The 27,470-nt window shown below is 39.2% G+C and overlaps 1 protein-coding gene and 1 long non-coding RNA gene across 6 annotated transcripts in view; one reads left to right on the forward strand and one right to left on the reverse strand.

Annotated features, from left to right (window-relative positions):
* Positions 1 to 14,835, forward strand: part of LOC117323321 (delta-like protein D) — a 99,268-nt gene extending 84,433 nt beyond the window's left edge. For 3 of the 5 annotated variants that reach the window (XM_033878461.1, XM_033878463.1, XM_033878464.1), the window contains 9 exons: positions 2,058 to 2,214; positions 2,442 to 2,738; positions 3,670 to 3,730; positions 5,458 to 5,715; positions 8,471 to 8,531; positions 9,302 to 9,432; positions 9,762 to 10,145; positions 11,796 to 12,750; positions 13,028 to 14,835. In XM_033878461.1, the coding sequence (XP_033734352.1) occupies positions 2,155 to 2,214; positions 2,442 to 2,738; positions 3,670 to 3,730; positions 5,458 to 5,715; positions 8,471 to 8,531; positions 9,302 to 9,432; positions 9,762 to 10,145; positions 11,796 to 12,750; positions 13,028 to 13,202 (2,382 nt within the window). In that variant the 5' untranslated portion in view covers positions 2,058 to 2,154 and the 3' untranslated portion in view covers positions 13,203 to 14,835. Of the gene's footprint in view, positions 1 to 388; positions 590 to 1,196; positions 1,322 to 2,057; positions 2,215 to 2,441; positions 2,739 to 3,669; positions 3,731 to 5,457; positions 5,716 to 8,470; positions 8,532 to 9,301; positions 9,433 to 9,761; positions 10,146 to 11,795; positions 12,751 to 13,027 lie in introns of those variants that run through there. The other 2 variants (XM_033878466.1, XM_033878465.1) reach the window with 2 other exon arrangements.
* Positions 1 to 27,470, reverse strand: part of LOC117323322 — a 56,979-nt gene that overhangs the window by 12,305 nt on the left and 17,204 nt on the right. The gene's annotated exons all lie outside the window — the stretch shown is intronic.

Genomic DNA, 27,470 nt, shown 5'->3' on the forward strand with positions numbered 1-27,470 from the left:
TGTGTAATTCAATATATGGACGGCACTCATCATAAAGATATCCCCACAATTGTAAATAACCTGTTGGCTGTAGTTTTCACCTATATGCAAATTATCTTCAGCTGGCGCGCTCAACGAGAAGATACACTCGAGTGCTTCAAGGTTGCCCGGCACACTTTGGCTCGTGCCGTTCGCTGTCACCCGCCGCTGATTGGCGGAGCGGGAAACTAGGCCCCGCCTCTGTCGCGCGGCGAGGTGGGCTGATTGACGAGGCGCACTCGAGCGAAACGCCCGCAACACGACGTACGTTTGTAACTGCATCTGCTATGTAATGGAATGTGGGATATACTATGATAGTGCAATACATCGGCTTACCACGTTATCATACCAACACGGTACCACGCGCTAGATTGTACTCTACACGGGTAGTCCCTCTTATAGTTGTACTAAACACAAGCAGTTCAACAGTCCTGATTTATGCCATCAAACTGTTTAACATCACAGACACACGAGGACAAAACACCTGTATTGTAATTAACAGCTGAACATCTTAATTACAAATCACGGTACCGACATTAATATGGATTACGGAGATGTTGGTTCATGAGAGGTACGTTAAGCACCGACACAGACCTGTCAGATTTCTCTAATTAGTACAGATAATTACACAGATAATACAATCCCCTTAATATGTTACTAATATTTCCAACCGTTGTCAAAGTAATTAACTTCCTGCATTTTAATGCAGCACAATTTAATGATAAGAAATCATTGATTTTTTAATTGAAATATACCCATAGGTCGTAACCGGTTTTACATTGGTCGCCTGATGAAGATCGGAGTTATGATACTACATTATAATGTTGAATAAACTTTTCTTCTACGTTGATTTAAGTTTGAAATAAACGTCCAGATGTCGACAATAAAGTACCCAACAGGTGCCTATCCATCACGCCAGAACCATGAACCGTGTCTTCCCGCCAAAATTTACCTTACCTTTTCATTACCTATGTGTATCAGGTAGAAATTTATCCTCAAAGATGATGTATTTTATCTTGAGCCACAATCGGTCGAATAATAAAACTGTTGCTTCAAACAGCGCGTGCCGCGTTCCTTATTTGGAAGGTAATTTGCATCGGTAAAGCAGGTCGGAGCGACAGGTGTTTTGGTAGGGACAGCTGAAGACAGGTTTGCTACCACCACACAAATACAAAAGGCGCCGAGCGGAGCACGTGCCGACATAGAGAGAGCCGGTCTCGGAAACAACTTGTGGATATTTATGTTTTTAAAAAAATGTCGCAAATTCTAGGATTAAACCGTGGAATTATTTCTAATCGATCAGGTATGTGATTGTTTTAGTCGGGTAACGGAGGAGACACAGCGTTGTTGATTTCCTCAAAGAATTAAGTTATATCGTCGCTGGAGTGTAAGTGTGTACGCTAACTTCAGCGACAGATGTGTGGCCTATTTTTTCCGGTTTGAAAAGGACCACGAACTCTTGACAACGATTTACCTGACGTATTTACCTGTTAAACCTTCGATCACAACGCTCGGAAGCCTCGAACCGCGTTCCTTCCTTTATCCCTTATGCTAATATAAGAAGGTATACAAATGTGTGTTTATTTTACAGCTCCTGGTTTTTGTTTGTATCTTTTTGTGTTACCTGTAGGCCACTTGTGCCTGTTGCACGTTCGTGCTCGTGTGTAAAAACACGGCACGAGCGGACGAACACGTGCGTAGGAAACTACAGATACGGACTGATTATAATTCATAAAGTTACCGTTATTTCATCAACTTTAATTATGTTAAAACATATTTGTTGAATTATTTTAACCGTTATACATGACACCTATATTGTATATCAGAAAATTATCAAAGCTAGTTTTCTGTACAGGTAAATAATGGCCTGGCAGTTGTATGCGTGTGTGTATATGATACATGTACATATGTGTGTAGAACGAGACAATTATCTTAGACAATATGCACCTGTATGGCTGTATAAAGTTAAACCTTGTGTTTAAATGGTTCAATTCAAACCGCACAGTCTATTCGTTTATCACCGACAATCACTATTGTAGATAACTGTCAATCACCGGTGGGCGGAGCCTAGCCAGAACGAGGCCTTAGTCAGCTACCTACAATAATTTGTGCCGAGTAAAGCGAGTAAACAACACGATGAGGGGGACGAGTACACACTTCGCTGTGCTCTGGGTTTTAACATTACAATTATCTATGGTAAGTCATTTATTTACATTTGTAAAACAATATTTACCTCTGTTTTGTCTATTTACCATTTTTCATTGATTTTGTTATTTGTAAACGGTGATCTTTTTACTGTACAAGTATATATAGAACTGTTACATCCATGAACATGTACGGGCTACAACTGAACATATACTATACCGACAAACATAATCTATTCTTATATAAATTATTTATCTGTATGTATATTTATTTCACAGGTTACATGTACAGCTGTGTTTGAACTTAAATTATCATTATTTAAAAACGAGAATGGATTAAATACTGACGGTAACTGTTGCAATGGTTTTCGTACCGATGGGAAGTGCAGTGATACCTGCCGGACTTTCTTCTGGATTTGTCTAACACATTATCAAAAGAAGATACCCGATGATGCTTCGTGTACATTCGCCAGTGTCACAACGCCTATTTTGGGATCTAACTCCGTGAATTTTAGTGCTCAACTTCCTGTGAAGTTTGACAATCCTCTAGCATTCTCCATACCTTACTCGTGGCCGGTAAGTATCAGCATCAGTAGCTTTGTTTGTGTACACGTGATTTGTTTACTCCGGTTTGTATGGAGACTTGTCTCAGTACCCTGGTTCCACAGATTCTGCAATGCATTCAGTGCGTGTAGTACAGTAGGATTACGAAACATGTAGTTCGGTATCAGTACGGTGACAGTTGGTGTTGCATCACGTTGTAACTACATGGCTTATATACCGGTGAGTCGTCGACTGCTTCTATAGAACTTATGTAATCTGAAGAATATTGTCATTTCCACACAAAACAACACTGAATATAGAAATCGGTCACACGGTTATTGTTACGTGACTCTAGTTGTTATGTCAGTACGGTTATTGTCATGTTAGTTATAATATGTCAGTACGGTTATTGTCATGTCAGTATAGTTATTGCAGATCGGTATAACTTTGGTCATGTTGTTATGGCTATATGCCACTACGGTTATTGTCATGTCATCGATTCCGTAGTTACTGTCAAAGCTATGTCAATACGGTTATTATCATGTTTTTATTGTCACGTCATTCTGGTTATTGTCATGTCTCGTTTTTGAGTATACAGCTGTCATATCCCTTTGTCAAACCACTGCCACGCCATTATGGGTAGTTTCCTTTCATAACAGTGTCGTTTTGGTAACTTGCTTTCTACACGAGTGTCTCTGGGTGTCTGAATTTCGCTATGGGTATTTTATTTCACGCAGGATTGCTATGGGTATATCTTGTCTCGGCAATATCGTTATAGGTAACTTGCTGTCACACAGCTATGGAAACCGTAAGAGCCCACAATATTGATTTGCACTAAGTATACTGGTATAAGGTTGGAAACAGCTTGCTCGCCAAATTACAATACCTTGCCATTCCTTTTTACCTTTCAGTTGTCAGTAAACTCGTTTACCTGGATTAATATTCATCTTTTTGTGTATTTTAGGGTACGTTTTCTCTGATCGTTAACGCCTACCACGATACCACGCTGACCGGACCCGCACAAGGTACGTATTCAAAAAAACCCACCCACCCCATTTTCTTTTTACAGCTTCCTTGGGACTTACTATTTCACGTGGATTATTAATACTTGTGTCTAAAATCCGGATATTATGTGCCTTTGATGATTCTGTGTTTGGAATGTACGCGTGTGCTTTACCAGTGATTGTGCAATGGTAGTCGAGTGTTATAGCTACTGGACCCCCTCCCCGGTACACGGGGGTAACAGTCCCGCGACAGGCAGTTAATATCGTCCCTTATCAACAAATGGCCCAGGGCACGTGCATGAACAGAGCTATGGATCTAATCAAATCGCCGAACAAAATGTTTGATGTAAAAAAAAGCTTGGATCGTAATATGTGATTATGTGTGTGATGTTGGTATACTGCTTGTGCACTACTTTTAACACCGGGAAGTCTATATGTGTTTTTTTGTGAGGACGTGTTAAGGCCGTGCACTGCTGCAGACACGTGACCTTACCCCTTGTACAAACATGCTGTCGGACAACAATTGGAGTAGTATATATTGTTGTAATAAGGGGCGGTGTATGACTGTCGTCTGCAGGACTGGATTTGGGGCCGTGGGAGCCCGACACATGGCCGGTAAACAATGGCTCGGCCGATCTATAAACTCATCGATCCCTGGCAAATTGTCTTTGAAAACACTTAAGGATTATCAGGACATTGTATATATATACACAGACACGTATTACTGTGCTAGTTACAGAACCAGACTGGGGACCCTATACACGAAATAGTTCAGGTCACAGTCAATATCTACCCCTACCCCCCGGGATGGTTCAAAGTTGGGAGTGCATGTGTATTTGACTTATCCGTGGGTATTGATGTAACTGGTAGACAAACGCGAAATTTAGTGTATTTTAAGTCCATGGTTCATGACCATTACACCGCTACGAATTTTGAAATGTTTCGTTTTTATCAAAAAATCAAAAAAAAAACGACATCGCTGTCATATCCAGAGGTATATCCTTACTTGTAGGTGTCCTATTTTATTCCGTATTTGAAACAAAACTTCCGTAACCATAGATTTGTTAAAATATATATTACGGAATTTGATTGTAAATCTTGGATGTGTCCAAATACGTATTTCGACAAATATTTATACAAAATGAAAATCCATTTACGAAAATGCCGCCCAATAAGAAGCTACAAACCTCATCAGGTTAAACAGTACTTTTATCATAAAAATGTATGGATAAAACTTATCGATTTCGGGTATCAAAGAGACTTCCCCATGATCGTTTGAACATAAATAAAAATGCCTATATTCACTTTTTGTTGTCAATCTGAGCTTAATTCGCGAGTGTTGACAAGTTTTCCCAGGCGTCCAATCTCCATACCCCGACCTGTTTTCGTAAACACGACTCGTTCCCATGTCATCCGTCATCTACCTCGCTCTAATATACAATCCAGCGAGCGTAAAGAATAGACTACTTTTGCCCCGAGTTGGGTTAATTGTGTAGCATTGTAGGGGGAGAATGAAGTAGGGGCGCTTCATCAACAAAAGAGGGACCTGTAATTCTAGCCAAGTGTCTGGCAGGGGTGATGGTCATCTGCGGAGTAGATGACAATGAGGATTAGGGGAGGTGATGGAGGGGCACGCTCGCCTGGCCCCACCTAGGTCATTAGTAGTCCCCTTTCCTGTCACCTTTCTAGAGGCATCTCGTCCAGGTAGCGCCTTTCTCACGCTCCCGTCTCTCTCTCTCTATTTACAGGAAGCCCAAGAGAGCTCGTGTCGACCTTGAAGACACAAAGGTCATTGGATGCAGGTGAAACATGGCTATCGTTTACACACTCAACGAAATACACGGAACTGAACTACAGTTACAGGGTACTGTGCGATGATAACTATTATGGTTTGAGATGTTCCAATTTCTGCCGACCCCGAAATGACCCATTTGGACACTACGAATGTGACGATACTGGCCAGAAGGTGTGCATGGACGGTTGGGAGGGACCTTATTGCAACAGAGGTAAATATGCACTCCCGTCTGGGGCTTACACCCTGAAATATCTATCACACCAATTAACCCAGAAATACACAGTACACCAATTTACCAAGAAATACACAGTGCATCAATTTACCAAGAAATACACAGTGCATCAACTTACCATGAAATATCCAGCACATCAACTTATCAATAAATACACAGCACATCAATTTACCAAGAAATACCCAGTATATCATTTTACCAAGAAATACCCAGCACATCATTTACCAAGAAATACCCAGCACATCAATTTACCAAGAAATACCCAGCACATCAATTTACCAAGAAAAAAAACTAGTATTTACCCAGTAATACCAGTACACGTCGGTTGATCAAATCCTCTACCCTAATGCAATCGTAGACAATTTACCCTGAAATTCGTGTAGGTACTCTATAGGTACACGTGGTAGTATATAGCTTCTAACACCTGTTTCGGCTTACGTATAACATACATACATTGTAATACATAAAAATACATTTCAGGTGATCTATTAATCCGTATATATAATGAGTATTTAGACGGTGTTCACACTATTTTAAAACTATGACATATTCATTGAGATTTTAATTTTGAAAGGAAAATAACTGTCATCGGGGCAGTAATATGTGGGATGAATTGATTCGATACGTTATGATATAATGCATATCTCAAAATGGGTTAAAGACATTCTAGGCACCTTGTACAGTAATAAAGGTCAGAATTGCCATATATTTCAACAAGGGTAGATATTACCATGTATATGTCTGCCCTGGTGTGAACAAGGGTAGATATTATCGTGTACATGACTGCCCTGGTATGAACAAGGGTAGATATTACCATGTATATGTCTGCCCTGGTGTGAACTAGGATAGATATTACCATGTATATGTCTGCCCTGGTGTGAACAAGGGTAGATATTACCATGTACATGTATGCCCTGGTGTTCAAAATCGATACTTGTACTAGATACTTTCGCTTATCTGTAATCATATTTTCTTCAGTCACAAAAGAAACGACCTACCTATATACATATATTATTCAAAATAAGCATTGTTTACCATAGACATGGCTTACTAATAAACAAGACAAAGGGTATATACACTTTGCCAATGTATGTAACACAACCTAAAGGGTAATGTATTCATGTATACAACACAAGGGCAGTCAATACCCGTATCGAATACCCATATAATGTATACAAATTTGTCAAGAATACATTTATGTAAATCGAAAATTAACACCCATTATTCATATTTACATGTCCTGACTTAAACGAACAAGAAACACAACGCTGAAGTTTCACATCCCTGACTCGTATTTATTGACATTTATATATACTGTAATATATAATCGAACTATATACACAATCTAGACAGAGGAAAGCATATATATATATATGCAGCGTGATAATATCCGCGTATTAGATTGTAGATGTTAATACTTAACGTAGAAATGGAGACATTTCCCACCTGAACTAGATAGCGTATCAAATATCCAATGAAATTTAGCGTCCGGGCCATCTGTTGCTTCCCGCCCGATAGCAGACGACCGACTCCACCGTAATCTGCCGACAAACCTAGCGGACAATTATAACTAGTGTTTTATCGTAAATCAACCAAGTACCTTTAGAGAAACCATGGAATGGTTAGAAAATCGATCGTTCTGAACAGACATACACACGCGATCATGTGAAAGTTTGCTTATGTTTTCCGTACCACGAGATGGTGCACAAGCTTCATCAATAAAATATTTGTATAGGTGGCGGTGTGTTACCTGTTTCACCATGCCGGGTCGTACGGGTGTTTTAGTTGTAGTAGCGAACCGAACACGCCCTCGGGTAAAAATTACGGTGCATGAACGCGACTCGATTTGCATGAATCGAGGTTTGAATGTTTTGGTATATGACCACAAAAGCCAGTGTTATGTACGTGTCTACCCGTGGCTGACGACAGCTGGGGGAGCATTCCGTCACTAAGTTCCGTACAATGGCGGACAGCTGGCCTGCTGACTGACTCAGACCTAGCTTTTACAGATGTCACTGTGCAGTTTACTTCGCATAGCCGCCTTGTTATCCTCCTACCATCACACGTGCACACAAAACACACATTTCCATGCACATGCTGAATGTTTATAACAATACCGTACGATACATGGCTAAGAATATTCACACGTACATGTAGACCAACCTTACTACAACAGCGAGAAAATGACAAACAAACTTGCCCCATATCTTAAAACCAGATATCATCACTCTACTCATGACAATGGCTTTCTCGAGATAATTTTAACGGAAATGATGCAAACAGCTGGAAAACCTGAACATTTGCATGTTTTTTATGACAATTATGATATGTTATTAGTTTTAATAACTAAACGTTACTGTTGACCAAAATGTATAATATGAAAAATGTTAAGATGCTGAACTTGGATGTTCAGACGTTTTATAACAGAACAAAGGGCCTATCTGGTGGGCCTACTGGTCACCCCATTACCGATCCCAGACCAGGCTAGCCGCGCACGTGTTTTTAAAAAAGCCGAGTTTTAATTGAGAACACACTACTTGTGGGATGTTTAGATTACTTTCTCAGGAAATTAGAAAATAAAAAGTCTGGTGATAATGGCGTTATAATGAACAGGTCGGGTTGGGAGACCATGTAACATGCAATGTTGGGTCGCCAGCTTTTCTAATAAAGTGTGTGCCGAGTGATCCATGCTAAACAAAGTTTAATGGGGAACTTTTCTTTCTCTTTTTTTCAGCAATCTGTTTAGCGGGTTGTCATCCAGACAACGGCTTCTGTGACGCCCCAAATGAATGCAAGTAAGTTGAAAACCCAACTCCTCTCCCAGACGCGGAGTAGCAGAATCCCTTGCTGCCTCGGCATCTATGATTGATTTGAATGAGAAAACAACTTTCAACTGTATGCGTTCTCAAGCCATAGTTTGTAACGAATCGTTGCGTTGGAGGATTGCATGTTCAGTGTGAATATATTCATACCGTGAAATATACGTGCTACCGTTTACGATTCTTACAACTTGTCAGTTGATATGATCTAGAGCTACAACAGTGCTTCCTATATAGTTTTACTAAATAGCAGTGCACGTACATATATATTCTCGAGTCTACACGTGCTGCCTGCCCGAATCCTTCACGTGTAGAATAGGTAAACCAATGAAAAGTATCTCTGGTGGCAGGCACTTGAAACTTTTATGAGTATAGCTGTAAATGATTTAATGCACTTCCATAAACGTCAGAACAGTTGAATATGCTATCCCTTTTATCCTTAATAGAATAATGAATACAACATTTCTGACCGCTGCAAGACTTTCACTGACCATGACTAGAGTAGATAGTTTAAGAGTTTTGTTGACATTGAACCGAATACGAAGTAATCAAAACAGTGTTACAGTGATAGTTATTTGTTTTCTGGCAGTTTAAGACAGATTGGAAACAAACACTTTGCTAACTCCGATATGAAAACATATTTATTAGTCGGCTTCAAACAGATATTTATCAATTATGATTAAAGTTGTTGGATGGTAAATTTGAAAATGAATCTTATTTAACTAATGGTTGCATTGGTATTGCAGGTGCCGGATGGGATACAAAGGGACCTTCTGCGAACAGTGTGAGAAATACCCCGGATGTATGAACGGCACGTGCACAGAGCCTTGGCAGTGTATCTGCGAAGAGGGGTGGGGAGGACTCTTCTGCAACCAAGGTATGTTATCAATGCTAAGTATATAGAAAGAGCAATTAAAAATTACTATATTGAGTAAGTAACATTTCTATAGCAGTAAACGCATAGAAAGAAGCATTATCTTGATTTTAATACGATTTAGTACAAGGATATATGTAAAATTGATGATTTTCAGAAATGAGATTCAGTAGTCTAAAATAAGGATGCATTGTAGATATAAATCACCTGCGTCTTATAAGCTTTCCTGGTTTGTGAAGTCAAACCAGCTTTCGCATTGAGTATTTTAGTAGTGCAGATAGCAGGTTTTAAATTTGACACTTTGTCTCATTGTCCACTTTCTTCTCTTACAGATTTGAATTTCTGCACCCATCACTCACCTTGTCGTAATGGTGGAATTTGCACCAACACCGGTCAAGGAAGTTACACGTGTACCTGTCAATCTGGCTACATGGGTACCAACTGCGAGATCGAGATGGACGACTGTGAGCAGCAGCCGTGTCAAAATGGCGGCACCTGTCAAGACTCGGGGACCGGTTACAAATGTAAATGTCCCGACGGTTTCACGGGCCGACGATGCGACACTCTGGCAGTCTCGTGCGAGAACGATCCATGTCAAAATGGCGCTACATGTGAGAACACGGAAACGAGCTACAGATGCACTTGTGTTGCTGGATACACTGGCTACAACTGTGACGCAGAGATCAACGAATGTGCAGCCTACCCTTGTCAGAACGGTAAGTCTGCTATCTTTGTCAATGCATTGTGTTCATTCAAATTCTTAACGTAAATACATGTAGATAAATTATGGTTTATATAAAGGGTTGTACAGTTGTCAACGTGTGTGACGAGTTTGTAACTGGTTCTATAGTTGTGTACATGTTATGGGACGAGTTTATAGTAGCATGTTTCTGCTGTACAGAAGTATAACGTTTGTAGGGCGAGTTTGTAAGGGGTTCTACAGTGGTATAGTGTCTATGGGACGAGTTTGTAGTTGCTTACAAAGGTATAAATGTGTCTACAGTACGAGTTATAAGTTACTAGTAGTATTCGTGTCTGTGGGTTAGTAGGGTAGAGATTTGGCAAGGTAGTAAGAACCCAGCAGGTGCCACTATAGTTACATGTACTACATAGATACCAGCACAGTCTTCGAGCACATACTCGCCGATTTCACCAACAGCAAAAAAAGACACACAGCCGTAAAATAAAACGATTTCTCTGGGTCTTTTCTACAAACTTGTATTTGCTGGTATTTGTTACAAACTTTTCGCCTGCATAATGATTTGCTGGAATATTGGGTTGTAACTTTAGGCGTTCATTTTAGATTGTCTTGAAACATAAATTCCTCAAAGGTTTCGACTACAAGAGTATCCTTTCTCCCGACTATCCTATATATCATTTGCAATTGGCTTAGTTGTCGGCGTAATTCACTCCTGGCTTAACAGGAAATATACTATCTTTCGTCAATAATGTTAAGACATATTTCACCCACAAAGACTACCACATGGCAGGTTTTGTGTTTTGTAGGTATCCTGCATTGATCATGCTGTATATATACATGTATGCATTGGCATGTGGTTGGACGAGGGTTTAGGTCTTCATAGAGTCTGTCACTAAACCGTTTCATTGGGATCAAGTTTTATTTACCAACAACTGGAAATAGTAAATTTGGAACTTCCATTATTAAAAAACCTTTGTGGTTTTAGGGTTTTTTGTGTCGTTTTTGTCAAAATCCAAAAAGCAGTTGTTACACAGACATTGATTGGTTACTTGTAAGTTAATCATTATAGTATCATTTCTACGAGCTAACATATGCCTCACCGTCTGTTGTGTAAAAAGGCCTCGGGTGTCAAACGAAATTTGAAGCAACAGAAGGTTTGACAGAATAGATTTGTGTCATTGTAGTATTTAAATTTCTCTCTAAACAATTAACATTTATAACAGGGACACGTGATGGCATGTCATCTTATATTGAGTTAGGAGTAAAAATAAAAACCTGTCCGGTTCATGTAATGTATCTAAATTTCAGTGAATGATGGATTATATGTTTACCGAGGAGAAATTGATGACAAATCGATAATGTAATTAGGCCAAGCAATATTGTTATAGAATGGATAGATCAGGTGTACTCTTAACGAAATGGCCAAATACCATTGTTGTACTCAAATGGCCAAAAACACGCTCTACATTTCAGTTATGCAATAATGTACTTTATATGTTCCAAATTATGGCTTTCTCTTATGCAATTTAGATTGGTTATATTGGCCGTGTATGTTATATGCCTGGAACTCCGGGAAGCTTTATGGCCCCCAGTCCATCTGCCGTGATCAGTGGACCATTACCGGTACAATTGAATTAACGGTCCACGTGTTTTTTTCTTGTTACAGAAGGCCGATGCGTAGACGAATTGAACGGTTACAGGTGCGTGTGTGCAGTGGGATTCCAGGGCCAACACTGCGAGGAGAACATCATTGACTGCAACCAGGACACGTGCTTAAACGGAGGGACGTGCATGGACCGCGTGAACGGGTTCGAATGCCGCTGCATTCCAGGATTTGTGGGATCGCTCTGTCAGAAGGACGTGGACGACTGCGAGCTCCGACCATGTTCCAATGGTGGCACGTGCCACGACAAGGTCAACGACTTCGCGTGCGACTGTCTGCCTGGTTTTACTGGAAAAGACTGTCGAGTGATAAAGAACGAATGCGAGAACGAACCATGCAAGAACGGAGGTAGCTGTATGGATCTCATCAATGACTTTCAGTGTGTGTGTCTGTCTGGTTTCTCCGGGAAGGATTGTAGTATTTCGGACGGCACGACACCCATCCGAAATGGTTCCATCATCAATGTGGTCAATGAGATCAAGCAAACTGCCGAGGAGGAGATTACAATGATGCAGCTTGTACTCATTGTGTGTCTTGGTGTCGGTATCCCGCTTTTGCTTTTAATCATCGTTGTGATCTTCTTCTTGCTGAGAAAGAGGAACCCCACACCCGCGGAACCTCACTCACTGGAAAAGGAACAAAATCTACAAAACAGTCATATCAACAACAAACTGGAATCGGCCATATTTACGACGGGACCTCTCCCACAGAGTGGTTCTGGTGTGTCTAATGTGAAAACGACAAACGAAGACAATGACTTCAATACATTTAAACCAGGACACACGAGTTATTACGAAAAATCAACAAATAAGCAGTTTCTGTATAGTAAAGACTTAAATACAGAACAGTTCGCAAAGACTCCCCCTCCTCCCCCGCCTCCAAAAGACATTAACATTAAACATAGTGAGTGTTATGAAACAGACAACTCGTCCGGGAGTAATTCCATAAATGATATCAGGTAAGTCAATTCGGCCAGTTTACATCCCATCTTCAAACTAACTGAATTCCACGTTTCAAAAAAAAAAACTTCTATTCTGCCAGATGTTGAGACTTTTACATATACCATGGGAAAAAGTCAGTTGATTAGCTCCAATAAATATTTTATCAGTCACATTTCTTTCAAGTTGGTTAATGCCGATACGGTTTCCTTAATGAGTCCAATGCTGCGTGGGTTCAGCCATGCTTATTGTATCGTTACCATCTGTACTAATATCGTTTTTTCTCTCTATTTTCAGTTGTTACAACACCGACATACACATTATCGGGAATTCTCGGACACTTAGCAAAGACACAAATAGACACTCAGCCTCCATATTGGAGCAACATACGCAGCACGTGCCTCCTCTCCATCCTCCGCACGTGCACCGACAGTCGTTTTACTGTGACGAGGTGCTAGCGACGGAGGTATAGCATCTCCTCTAATGGGGACCTCTAGATCTATACATTTCCATGTCTCTTGCAATATACTAGGATGTAAAAGCTATTCCTTGCTAAACAGATATGCATATTTTGGGGTTTTGATTTAAAGTGCCTTTTGTGGTTTTTTTTTGGTTTTTTTTTGTACAGTGAAATTACGCGCGAAATGTTTTTTTCTCAAAATTTAGATTTTGGATATTCGTGGATGTTTCTGTCTCCTGGAGCAGTGTATACTCAGATGGAAATTAGGCTAAAAGCCAGATTATGCAACACAACTTTCGCTGAGTGGACGGCAAGGCCGTTGTTTCTATTGACATAAGTGTGTTCCCACTCTGGACATCGTGTATGTGTTTGGTACTCCAGATATCGGTGCTTGAGCCATCTGTCAATCTGGACTCTGGCCTGCTTGGCCACATTGGAAATATCGGACAATGTATAAAGATATAAACGCTGGACACACGAACTTGTGATAACTTTGTCAATCCATCCATTTAGATTTATTTATTGGCTGATTGTGTAGAACCGGAAGTGACTGGTTTGTCCTGGTCACGTGACCAAACATGGCTGCCATGTTTAGTTTTCCGCTACTTTATGGACATTTCTTAATTTTGTTGAATCTTTTGCATGAAGACGTTTTGTTGAAAGTGGTGAACGTGTTTTTGTGTGTGTGAAAGTGTTTGTTGATTTGATCGAGTTGAAGGTTGTTTTAGAAGTGTGCGAGTGACGGTCTATATCGATGTTGAATAAGCAGTATTTAAAGACTTCCAGCCAACGTATTTAATAAATAGGGCATGCCGGGATACATTTTTGTATATCATGGGATTTTGTTAATATTATCAGAACCGAGCACTTGTTCAATAATTGTTAAAAGAAGCAAAAATCTATAAGCGTTTATTTGAGAATATTGATGGAAAATGTGCTTCTGAATGTTATATTATATTGTATATTTATTCCATTGGCCAGCCGGTGAGAATCCCGAACAATTCCACTGCGGGACACACTGAAAACATTATATGGAACCAAAGGCGCTCATCATTTATATTGAACAAAGATCGCCGAGATCGTGTGCACTTCGCTATCCTTTATTTATGTCTCCGTTCAACGTTCTTTCTATCCTTTCATTCATATCATCCTGGATTGTAGCCAGGCAGTTTTTTATAACGTACAACAAACATTTTGTCCCATTTTCAATTTTCTGACGGACTGGCGAGATTGCACACGGTCTTGGTAATGGGCGTGGCCAAATCTAGCCACGCCCTCTTCCATCATTCCAATGCACGTATATGGGAACAAGTTATGCTTGTCTCCAAAGTAGTTTTCATGAGATTTCATCTGCTGGAGCGCCGTAACTACATATCATATTCGAATTGTTCATGTCCATTTTCATCGCTATTTTCATCACTTTCATCTGATGAGTTAAGACGGTTGCTCCGTCGTTACGTTGGTTACATGGGGGTGTGGCTTGTTGCCATGGCGCCCGCGACTAATTGCCTGTGATGTTGTACATAGAATGTATATTTATAGAAAAACCGGATGTATATATATCTGTTGATGCCATTATTATCTATTGGTAATTCACACCATCATGAAATAATAAAAAGGTCACAATTGACTATTTTTCAAAGAACTCCAATCTTCACTTTTTTATCAAACTATAGCAATTGATTGATAAGAAATACCTCATACCAGAGGCTTCCATTCCCTGTATCACGAACTTCGATTCGTTTCCACAATGTCATATCTTAATTGATAATCTGTGAAAGGTTTCACTGATGTAAGAAAGAACATTAAACAACTATCGACTTTTTGGAGGTAATATGACAGTATAACAAAAGTATCTTATATAAAACTTCACGATTAAGTTGTTGTCGGTACGCAAACGAGGCAGAACATATTATGTTCTTGGATGTCATTATTGTTGTATACATCGTCTTGTTTCGTGTAACTTCGGAATATTACGTGTTTTTTCGGCTATCTCCGTTTGTGAAGGTGAACGAATTGAGATATGAGAAACATGGAATATACATTACTTACTCTTATGATTAAAATATTGGTAGCTGTTAAGGCTTGTTTCTAAACAATATTCTTGCATTGCTAATCATAAATCGGCCTTTGAGCACTCTTGGAGATATCTTATTGTATTAGATACGGGACAAACCAAGGACTTGTCCGAGATCGAAATATCTCAACACGCTGTACCTAATAGTCATCGGGCAACATCTGTAATACAGCACAGCTGACTGACGGGATTAACTCGGCCCGTTTACATACCTATGGATTAACATGGCCACACTGCTTCACACGTATCAACTGATTCTTGTTGGGAACGTGCGACAGTGCTTGTTCAGAGATCTCTTTTGTCACGATTGTGGGATGATGAAGGATATGTTTTCTGATCGTAACGTTACTGTATCTCCGGCAACAATATATGTCACGTGGTTTATATGAATGAAATAGGATTACAGAACTGGTGGATCTATGCATATTTCACAGGGACGTGCGAACCGAGCGAAAGTTGTTTACTAGCCTGCTGGGTTTGAGTCTTCAATGTGCAAGGATTTCTATCAGATAGTTTAGGAGACTGGGTTTCAAAAATCAAATCAACATACAAACTAAACAAAAAGTTAAAATGACTTTTTATTTTATTATTCTTATCAAAACAAAAAGTTAAAATGACTTTTTATTTTATTATTCTTATTAATTTTTACGAGGAATTGTCGGGTCCCTGTGTTAAAGATTACACTCGGTCGACAATTCGTAGTGCAATCATTGATCGCCCAAGAATCACCACAAGGAAATTTCATGAGATTTGAAAGTGTAATAACATGTTATGAGAGGATTTCCTTTGACAGAACTTACGGATGTGAAGTCTTTCCAAAAAGATCTACAAAAATAAATAAATAAATAATGAAAATAAAATCTAATTTAAAAAAAAAAAAAAACAGTATTTCATTGTCAATATAGCTACCAGTCTGCCTCGAGATTTAAGAAGAGGTTTTGATTTATTTACTCGCTCGCTTCTATTATTTTCTACTCAGATGTGTTATAATTGTATTGTTTTGTGTAGTTCGCCAACAAATTATATTTTGGTAATTACAGTTACGCAATAAATTCACATTAAATCGAGTATAAAAACCGAGCCCGTAGAACTCACTTGAAAACTGTATTTGGCGAGAAACTTTACGTGTCCTTCTATCTGATCTCTAACACAAGCAGTAACGTCATCATGCATTACGTAATAGGTTTAGCACAATTGAAATACAACCCGAAGCTGGCGAGACCAATTTAAAATGTCAGCACGCACCCGTATCACCATGCAATACGTAATTCTGTTTGATAAACATAGTATCGTTCTAATAGAAATGGACGAGATTTGAAATTGTGTTGCTATGACAACAAAATAGCTTTACAACTAGAATCAGATGTTAAACATTAAAATCCTCTTAGATAAGGTTTTATGTATAGGACACGTGTCCATGTCAGTAGAGTCGCTGTGTATGTACGTCACACAAACGGAGTCTGTTGTCACAAATTCGTCCCAATGACTAAAAGCGCGGCCTGTGTCACACACCCGCCACAGTGATTAGAATCGCGGCCTGATGTCACACACTCGTCCCATTGACTAGAAGTGAGGTCTGATGTCACACACCCGCCACAGTGATTAGAATCGCGGCCTGATGTCACACACTCGTCCCATTGACTAGAAGTGAGGTCTGATGTCACACACTCGTCCCATTGACTAGAAGTGAGGTCTGATGTCACACACTCGTCCCATTGACTAGAAGTGAGGTCTGATGTCACACACCCGCCACAGTGATTAGAGTCGTCGTCTGATGTCACACACTCGTCCTAGAGACAAGAACTGTAGTCTGATGTCACAAATTCGCCCCAGTGTTAGATATGTGGTCACTCATTCCAGTAACCAGAGTCGTCGTCTGATGTCACATACTCGTCCTAGAGACAAGAACTGTAGTCTGATGTCACAAAGTCGCCCCATTGTTAGATATGTGGTCACTCATTCCAGTAACTAGAGTCGTCGTCCGGTGTCACAAACTCGTCCCAGTAAATGAATACATCATGTAGTCATCAATAGTCACCATACATATTGCACTCTCGTCAACCTCTTAGTTGTAAATATAGGCATAATGTAAGAAAAAAATATTTGTCCACACGCCATAAAGTATTTGTCTAAGGACGCATTTAGCTTCAAATAACAACATCTAACGAATTCTAAATACCAGTTATTGAATAGAACATGCTTTCTGCATGGGGATCATTGCAAAGAAATGTTATCTTATGCAGACAAAGGTTTTATGTGCAAAATACCAGCGATTTAAGACGACTGAACGATTGACTAGAAGACAATTGCAGGATTCCATTTAAGTGCTCTCGCAGCGAACCTGTTCCTACTTTTTTCATTCTAAAGACATTGATACTCATCGAAATCCTGATCGGTGAGAAGATACAACCGGACATGTACTGTCATGATTCCACGGGGTTACATCGTAATCCGGAAGTACAAACTAATGTTTATTGTTAGCCCATGTCAAAGTAACCGCTACCATTGAAACGTTATAAATGGATGTTTTGTATTAACAAAGTGTTAGCATTCTTGCCAGTCACCTAGGCGGCCGCGGTTCGATTCCTCGATCGGATGCGAAAAGGTATGGGGTCGCCTGTTCAACCACGGGATCTCTGGTTTCCTCCAACTTTAAGACCCCTCGCGCGCTCCAATTCGGGCCAACAAGTGTGATTAGATTTAGTTGATATAATGTTTCACAATTGCTGTAAAATAGATAAAAGTTTACATACATTGAAATGGACCTTCGAGATGTCCGCATTAAATACAAAACAGGACATATATTATTTTGTATGTGTAATGTCGACATCGAGATAAACATGTTTTTGCTATCAATAATATTATTATGTTCTTCAAAGTGATTCTAATTCATTTTTACACATTTTGTTAAGAAAGCTACATGCTATACATATAAAGCTTGTTAAATATCGCTTCAACGTTCAGACTTTTTTATATACACAGGGATACTGTATACTCAAGTGTAAATTGATGAAGCACTCTTCACTTCGAAAACCAAAAGTACAACACATGTTATCAAACGACTTTCTAGGACCTAGCAAACATACCAGTACAGTAAATATGGTAATGGTCAGTTTTGGAGTGACCCTTGCCTGACTTGACCATCATATACTACGAAAGAGGAAACGGCCATTGAAGACACTTCACAAACCAAGTTTTTATGTAAATCAAAGACGGCCAACAGAAAAAAACACTTTTCCATCTTGTTAAGGTTTCTTAGGGATTAATTAAAGCCTTAGTTTTTAATTTCCTCCCAACTGATTGAAAACGTGAGGCACAGAAAGGACTTGAAAAGGATGCACAAATTGGTAACAATTAGAAATGAGCCTTTGGCGACCGCGGACGGAATGAACTACTATCAGACACCTCGGCTTTGACGAGGACGGAAACGCCCCTTCACCCACAATCCTCAGCACGAGGTGGTTTTGGTGACGTCACACTAGTACCATCTCTTTGAAGTCCCTTTTTTGTTAGTTATGAATTGAAAAGACAGGGTTTTTATATGTACGAATCCAATATCTAGAACTGATGTGTCACAACAAGTATGGAAAATCTTGAGGCATATATCTCAAACAGCTACATGTACACTGTTAGCATGACCAGCGATTAATCCCCACGTGAGGTTTTACAATCGAGTTGCGTCAGTATATATTTGACCTTTGCTCCATTTATAACGTATACAAACACTGTTTGCTGCGGATGCTGACAGGCATACCTGTGACACGTGACCTTGACCCTAGCGACACCTGTTGCAACACCTTTACAAATACGTTCATGCTTTCGTTACTCGCTATATACGTCGCGCGGTAAACACTCCATACACCGTAAAACACATACATACATGTATATTGAGTTTAACAGACTCGTGAAGTATAACAATACATTTTAAAGTTAAATTCATTAAGGACTTTTATACGTATCATCAACACTTAAACATCATTTTTGATTACCTACCTGGGTCATGAATGAGTTTTATTTCCTTAATTAGCAAAATTCGAAGCAAACAACACTGCCACGTGCCAATTTTACATATTTCCAGACGTTTTTATCAGACAGTAAAAATCCCCTCTGTAGAGGTTTATGTTTTTATTTTATTACAAAAAACGTGTGTAATTTAAGAAATAAACAAAACGAAAGAAATAGCGAAAGTATCACAATACAGATTTTGAAATTTTATGATAGCAACACATATCACAAAAATATTACCTAGCAATAATATAAAGTGGTTAAAACACATCACATTATGCTTGACAAAACAACAATGACAGCTAAGTTACAATATCATTATAATATAAACAACTGAATTGGCTAGCAAGCATACGAAAACTATTACATGTATATCACAAATATGTAAAATATAAGTCTTGGAGCGTAACGTTCATGCTATATACAATTGAGAAACTGGAATAAAAAGACGAGGATGTCTAAACAACTGTATATGCCAAACAACTGTAACTTTCTAATTATTAATTTAAATTGACGATAAAAGAAATAATAAACCAGACTAACTTCAAAGCAAGTGTGGTATTAATAGAAAATATCAATAAAAACAAATCTTTCTTACTAGTAAATACAACCATATATATCCTAGTCGATTAGTAAGTACCCCTTATATTGTGCTGTTTATGAGCTCGACCAAAGCCTATTGCCAGAGAGATAGCACAATGCATAAACGTGAAGGTCTATTTACTTATCAGAGTAAATATTGTTTACTAATAGTCTCTATTGTCTGTTACCGATCCGGTTAGTCCAACACTAGCTTCATCACAAAGCCTTCGCATGCTTTCTCAGTGCATACAATAGCTTTTTATTGAGGCGGAGAAAAGCCAAACGCTATCAACAGTAAATCAATATGAACGCTGGAAGCAGCCAAACGGCAGCTCTGTTCATCAGGTATGTAGTTCTGTGGACCAGGTACGCCATACAGTCTCTATCAAAACAGTTATACTTCATATATTTGCTTTAGGAGAGAATTGCATCGATCGCATCGATACTGGATGACACTGTATGTGCCTTCAGTCATAACGCCGAGACGAAATCACTAAAACCCTTTAAAAGATACAGTTAATTTGATTGGCTCAGCAGTCAAGCGATTTGCACACGTGACCACGGACAATGACAGCACAGCGTGTCACTGGGAGCTTAATCTCGATCTATTGCGGTAACATATCTTCTTTGTCCGGTCAATATACACTTCGTTATAATGGCACCATTTTTATCTACATTATGGCGTTATAAAAATGAATTGGCGAAATATCGAGGGGACGTTTACATTGATTAGAAGGCGTCGGTATAGCAGTTTCGCTGGAAGTGAGGTCCTAAATGGAACGAAGGACATTATATAGAGGTTTTATGTTAAATATTTGACTGTTTATACGCGGAAAGTCATATTAAAGATTTAATGCATATAAATGAGGGACATTATACCAGGGTTCATGTATCTATAAATGAAACCCGTTATCGCGAGGTTGCGCTGTGCGTTCCACTGTACATGTATATACGTGGCAAAATACATTGAAGTGTATTTGTGTATGGACGGATATCATTTCTATTTGAGATATAAGTGATTGCTAAACAAAGTACTTCGCGTCGATTTGTATAACTTTGTACTTTAGCACTGAATACTTTAATTCGCACGTAGAAATTTACTTCAATTGTAACATCCTACGTCACAGTAATGCGATATTATGACGTCAGATTATGATACAGGTGACAAGTATATTGCAGAATTTTCAGTATTTCAGAACAAGGTCTCGTGCCCGATGACGATTGTGCATGCAGGCCTGCTTGATCCATTAACTAGTTTTACGACTTACTTCCGGTATCTTCACAATTTACTTCCGGCCAGTTATGAGTTGACTTCCAATACGGCACGGTATAGATAATGCCCATTCATTCCCACCTGCTAACCTGTGGACTACAATCTAATTCTACCACCATTGCCCTAAAACCTTTAGACTTGATCCTGCTAATGTAAGATATATTAGAGTCATATATCTTTGCTCAAGAATTGTTTAAACAAATGCAAAGTCGTTATTTTAGAGGGGCGTTTTTTGGGGAAAGGGTTGAGGAGGAAAGTGCTGCACATACCACGTATATAAGAGTGATATTACGCTACCCTGTGGTGTACAATTAGCAATAGGTTCGCGGTGTCCTCTTTACAGCCTGAACTCGAGTTGAGTACAAGCGTAAGTGATTACGAGGTTGAGTACTAGAACAGGTGATATAACGAGAGTAAGTGTCATAATGTAGTTATGGCGTAAGGTCCTTTCTGTAAACTGCTCGGGCTAAGTACAAGGAATCAGTCATTGATTGGCGAGGTGAACTGACGAGAATTGTTCGCCACGTGACTCGAGTGATGGCGCTGTTTGGCGTTGGTGGTACTTGACTCGAGAGTCGGCTGCTTCACGCGAACCTCAGACTCTTCACTTCAGCATCCTCAACCACAAGAGGGTTCTCACTTTAATGTTGGAAGGGGACCTCCCAAAACTGCCCTCAGGCCTTGTTATATACGCCAATCAAGTCAATGACAAAGTCTGTGTTATTGTTAGCTGACGATTTTTACTTTGTCTTTAATTGCCTTTCTATTGAAATTAAATATTTCTTTGAAAACTATCCTTCATATTGAAAAATAACTGTAGAAAATTTGATAGAGAATGCTTCTCAAATTACAACAAGGTTTTAAATAGATTACATTTAAATATATTTTTATAAGACACAGCGACAAGATTGATGGTGCATTTAGGTTCTTGTTTGAAAGCTCTCAGCTTCTCAATTGATTTTGCGTCATGTAAATGGGGAAAAAATGTAAAAAAAAATATATATATATTTTAGTTAAAACTTATTTGATGTCTATCGACGTTTTTAATACAAGTAGGAAGACAATTTACCACAGTCTTAACATCAAGTATAGAGGTGATTTGAATGGCTATTATGACAACATCAACATGTATGACATCACAACGTACGTCATAGACTGATATATTAACCACACATTGAATTACTAGGATCGCAACATCGCGTATTTTGTTTGAAATAAAAAGACACCAACAGATCAAAGCAGCGATGGTTACGAGTAATTTTTCATCGTTTTTTTTTTTTTTTTTTTTCAATAAGCATACAATATTAATCGCTCCACTTTTAAAGACAATTTACAAACATATTTTCTTTTACAAATGTATGGGTTGTTTTCTGCTTCGCTACTGAATCCATTATAAAAAAAGCCGTTTGGTACTGAATGGTTTGAGAGTTGACCAGAGGACATTTCGTCAAAGAATACCAAATAATGACTGTCTAGAATTGTGACATAGCATGCCAAGCATCAAACAATCACAAAAATACGTTTTTTACAACCGCTCCTATGGCAAATAAATGAGCCTGATGATGTCACGTGCATAATAAACAGCGTATTTGTAAATCAATTAAAAAAACGACCTTGCTGGCTGCTATAGTTTTATGCCAAAATTATCACACTATAAATCTGCTTGATATTGTAGAGAAAATACATTATTTTCCTTGCGTATATACACACGCATGCTTGTTGTGTAGTGAAGGTAGTAAAGTTTGCCGGCACGCGCTCACGCGGGCCGATGCCTGGAGTCTGTAGAGGCTTCTTGGTGCACTTGCGTAGTACAACAATTTGCTTGCCTGCAAACTCTAGAAAACACGAGAGCTGACATTAGACAGATGGTAAGTTGTACGCCGGCTGATTGAGCGACCATGGGAAATACCGCTCAAGGAGACGCAACTTCCTGTCACCGGGTCTACATATACTGACACATGGGGGACCGCACGCGCAACCATTGCAGACGCGGCACACGAGTTTTACGTTTATCTGTACCACCAATCGTATGTATACTAATAATTTTATGGGTTATATACGGGTTGTATATGGATATAATGTCCTACATCTTACCGTTGCCCTAATTAAACCCATTCCTGACACTAACCGGAAGTGAGTTATGGTATTCTGACGCGCGTGATTCCCAGTACGCAACGGGATCTTGAGATGATTAAAGACACCGTGTAGCAAAATGTGTGTTCTGTTCGTTGACACATTCCTGACAACTCTCTTTTGATATGTTCCAAACCGTCCTAACATAATAGTTCTATGGCTGCCCCAATTGCGATTTCTTGCACGTTGACACTCTCGCGAGAGTAGAGGTTAACGCTCCGGGATTTTATCAGCGCGTGCTTACGTCCAAGTACGCGTCATTGTGTTCAATATGTTCGTCCTTGATAATATCATAAATCTTTCTATCATGTTTACATCATCACGCTAAAGAACCGCTCCGGTAAAGATCTGCTACATCAATCTACTGTATACAACATACTGGCGGTGAAGCGATTGACGGTACCAATTTTCTACCTTAACAGAACGGTCCATGTTTAGAAAGTCATAACACATTAACATTGTATTGATGTGCTATTGTTCATGTTTTTATCTCGCCCTGTATAAAGTATGATGTTAATATTTCATTAGTTGTGAATTATTTGTTTGGACTCGATGTGTTTAATTGGGAATTGGCTCTGAGATGTGTGCCGTCATGGCTGGTTTAACGTAACGGCCGAGTCTGACTAGAGGACTATTTCCTACAATATTCATACTCATCTATCTTCCTGACTCTCGCCGGCTAATTCTCCCGATCGGTTTAGATAAAGACCAAGATAACAACAAGATAAGAAAGCCTGGATGTGTTTTTAATGAGGTAAAGTGTGTCGCCCTTCTCCGATACCCCCTCTCAGCAATCCTGGCTAATTTTACCACATGCCGACATGTTTTCTCGATGTATTCTTCATTGTTTTCTCAGATACATCGCTCTTCACACAGACCATGCCTTCCGTACGTTCGGCGCGGAGTTATGGAAGCCAACGCGTTGTCAGAGCTCTTCCTTGTGACCTTCCCAACTAAGACCCGATCAATTGACTTCCGGGATAGCTATTAAATATGAAAGACCTGTACCTCCCTGGACAAATGAATATGTATACTGTCTATTCATCTCGCGTGCCCAGCCTCATATAATCTATAAAGTTTACTGAAATGCATATGATTTATGATCTATCGCATATAAATGAATGTTTTGTTAGTTTGAAAATATTTCAGCGTAGAACTATCAAAATGAGATATTCTGATTATTTAGATAGTATTTTAAGCTATTTTTATATTATAACTTCCTATGATTCAGCAAACATCCGGTGGTTCCAGTATAATAACAAAACGTAGCATTTGAAATAATCATGACTTCTTTTAATTGATTTTTTAAAATAAATGGATGAATGTTGTACTGTATACTGCTAGAGCATATCGTGCAAATATGTGCGTAAATTTGAGGAAATCTATACCAATTCCTGTCAAGTATATTATATATAGGCGGAAGTTGAAATGTATTCAGTGATAATCCGTGAAAAGAGCATTTCAATTTAAGATTGCAATAAGATTTACATACAAATATAACTGGTGTTTTAACTTCATTGCAATCACAGAAGAAGACATATCTGTGAAGAATATTTGTTGTAGAAACGCCAAAATGGCGCCAGACACTACAGCTAAAGTACACACTTGGTAATTCTACCGGGGCATTTGAACCCTGAAATATATCCACAAAGCATAGTATATCCTCCAAGCTATATACAAATGTGCGTGGACAGAAATATGAAACACATTCCCTAGTTATGTTTTGACGCATGTCAAAGCAGTTGACCCATTGTGATCCCACGTTTTCTAAGCAATGCCCCAAAGACGGGCACAAACCCTTCAACGCGAAAGGCTAATGCGTTTTGACGTTTTGAAAGTTTCAAGTTAATACTCAAATCAGTATAAAGCCAAACTTGCTTTTTTTACAAGGAAGTGTTGAAGAGAAAAGCATCAGGCAGTATTAGTAGAAGGGGGTTTGATGGGGAAGCGAAACAGATGGTCTTCTTAAACTGACCAGGATATCCCTGCAGGTCAGAAAACCAGGTATATGAAATAATGTACTTTTTTTACTTTTGAACCTGGACGCTTAATTACTTTTCCATGTTAATAGAAAGAAATTATTTTTTTCCTGCAACCTGGCCAGTCCCATATGTTCTTGCTATAGACAAACGCCCAATCAAAAAGTCATCAAATGTACGTTCTCTTGCACAGAGCTCCCAAAAATGTTTACTCGACCCACGCGCACCCCTCGCGCGGGACAGTCAACATCTGCCGCTGGTGTGATCGACTAAGCTTGAGTATTTCCCTGACATATGTTTGAACTTTCATGTACTGTAGGAAATGTTTACTTCTCTTTCAAAGTGGAGCGAGGAGACTTTGCATGGTTGACATGGTAACGCTTTTCTGGGTTAACTAAGCGACCGAATGTCACAGTCGAAGGCCGCTTAGGTTATATAAAACATACATCACTTCATGGCTGCTACAGTGCACCGTGCACGGAATCAAAGATTGCTCGAATGTGACGTTCCGAATCCATCTCGCCACGAACACAAACATATACCAATTATATTATAAAACGTTCCCCGACTCATTTTATTCCGTACACTTATGAATTTATTAGCGGTCCAAAGAAAATGAAAACACTCCGGCAAGTTAATAGATTAATTGTGCCCATATGTTTCCAGCATTGTTCAGGTTCTCTCTATTTGCTGCTGTTCGGAGTGTATCTTCCGTTTTTGACCGACTTTACATTGTACAGTAGATTTATTAATACCGTGACGCTAGAATCTTTCCTTTTAGTGATTATCGTAATAATTTGATATTGACGTTTACATATCATTTCAGCATTTGATAAATTAGAAACCGCTTTTCAATTTTATTAATTTGTAAATCTTACACTCATATATCTAGTGCGTACCTATTAAAATGTCATCCAGGCGTCTGTCTATCTACTGGAAATTAAATGAAAGTTTTCGTTTCGTTTAATTCACGATTCCGTTATATTCCTCAATTAGCAATTCTTATTGTTGAAAATGGTGTTTGTAAATCTGGATTGTTTACTGTTGCTAGGTGTCACCGGTGGTAGCCATCGTTGGTCAACGTCGACCATGCATGTAAATGCCAACCTGTAGTTCTGTCATGGCAACGGTGGAACCGACTGATTTTTACTATTGATCTACCAAAAACTACAAAGACATAACATTTACTACAGAAACCTTACCACAGTAGTCAGAGTGAGGACGATATATACATTCACAGTCTATATATATATACTTAACAAACACGCGTTCGATAACGACCCCAATCTGAGTGTGAAACAAGCTTGTTGTGACGAGCTGCTCGGCTAATATAGATCGTTTTTATTAGCAGGCTCAAACCACAAGATGTAAGGTAGCGAACCTTTGTTGGATAATGATTTCACATTACAACCGTTATCTCACAACAATATAATACAACAATATGGCGCAATGGCTGCCGGCTAAATTAATTTGCAATGATTCCGTCGGTGGATGAGATAGTATCACAAAGCGACATAAACGACCGCATAACCGTTGTCGAGGTGCCGTTACTCGGAGGGGTGGCAGAACGGGAGGGTCTGTCACGTGACTGTTATTGCCATTGTACGACAATTGCATGTCCTCAGGGCACAGTTCCGTAGTATTGGTCGCGTATTGGGGAAAATGTAGTGGTTATATTCATCTCTCTGATTTCCTCAATATCACGGAATTCTGTCTAATTTAGACTCTACAAGCAGTTTCAGTGTTACTTTCGCTGGTCATTGAGAAAAAGAAGTTTTCTCTTGAACTTTTACAAAACACAAACAAAACGAAAAGACGCCGGGAATATAACGAGTTCTGAATGTTTTAAGTCATCCAGATGGTGCGAAAAAACAAAGTCAAATGCAGATTCAGGAATGGAAATCGAGGGTTAGGGGTGCAGTAAAATTAGATTAAATTTTCTAACATGTTAACGGACTTTTCTATTGTAGTTCAGTGAACGCATCCTCGTTTTAAACAGAAGACGTATTGACATTTTCAATGACATGTTTTTATTACTTTCCTGGCCTGTCCTAAATACCTTCATACAAAGTTTCAATCACCACTCATTGGTGAGCGAAGAGTGACGATAAATGGAGTATGGCGGTGTGTGAACTCGCTGTCTGTCGTCTGCCCATCCACTAGACAGGAAGTCCAATCCGTTGGTGTGGTGATTGAATGATCCTGGGTTCAGTCGATATTAGAGATCCCTC

This window comes from Pecten maximus, chromosome 3, assembly GCF_902652985.1.
Source record: "Pecten maximus chromosome 3, xPecMax1.1, whole genome shotgun sequence".
Taxonomy (NCBI): Eukaryota; Metazoa; Mollusca; class Bivalvia; order Pectinida; family Pectinidae; genus Pecten; species Pecten maximus.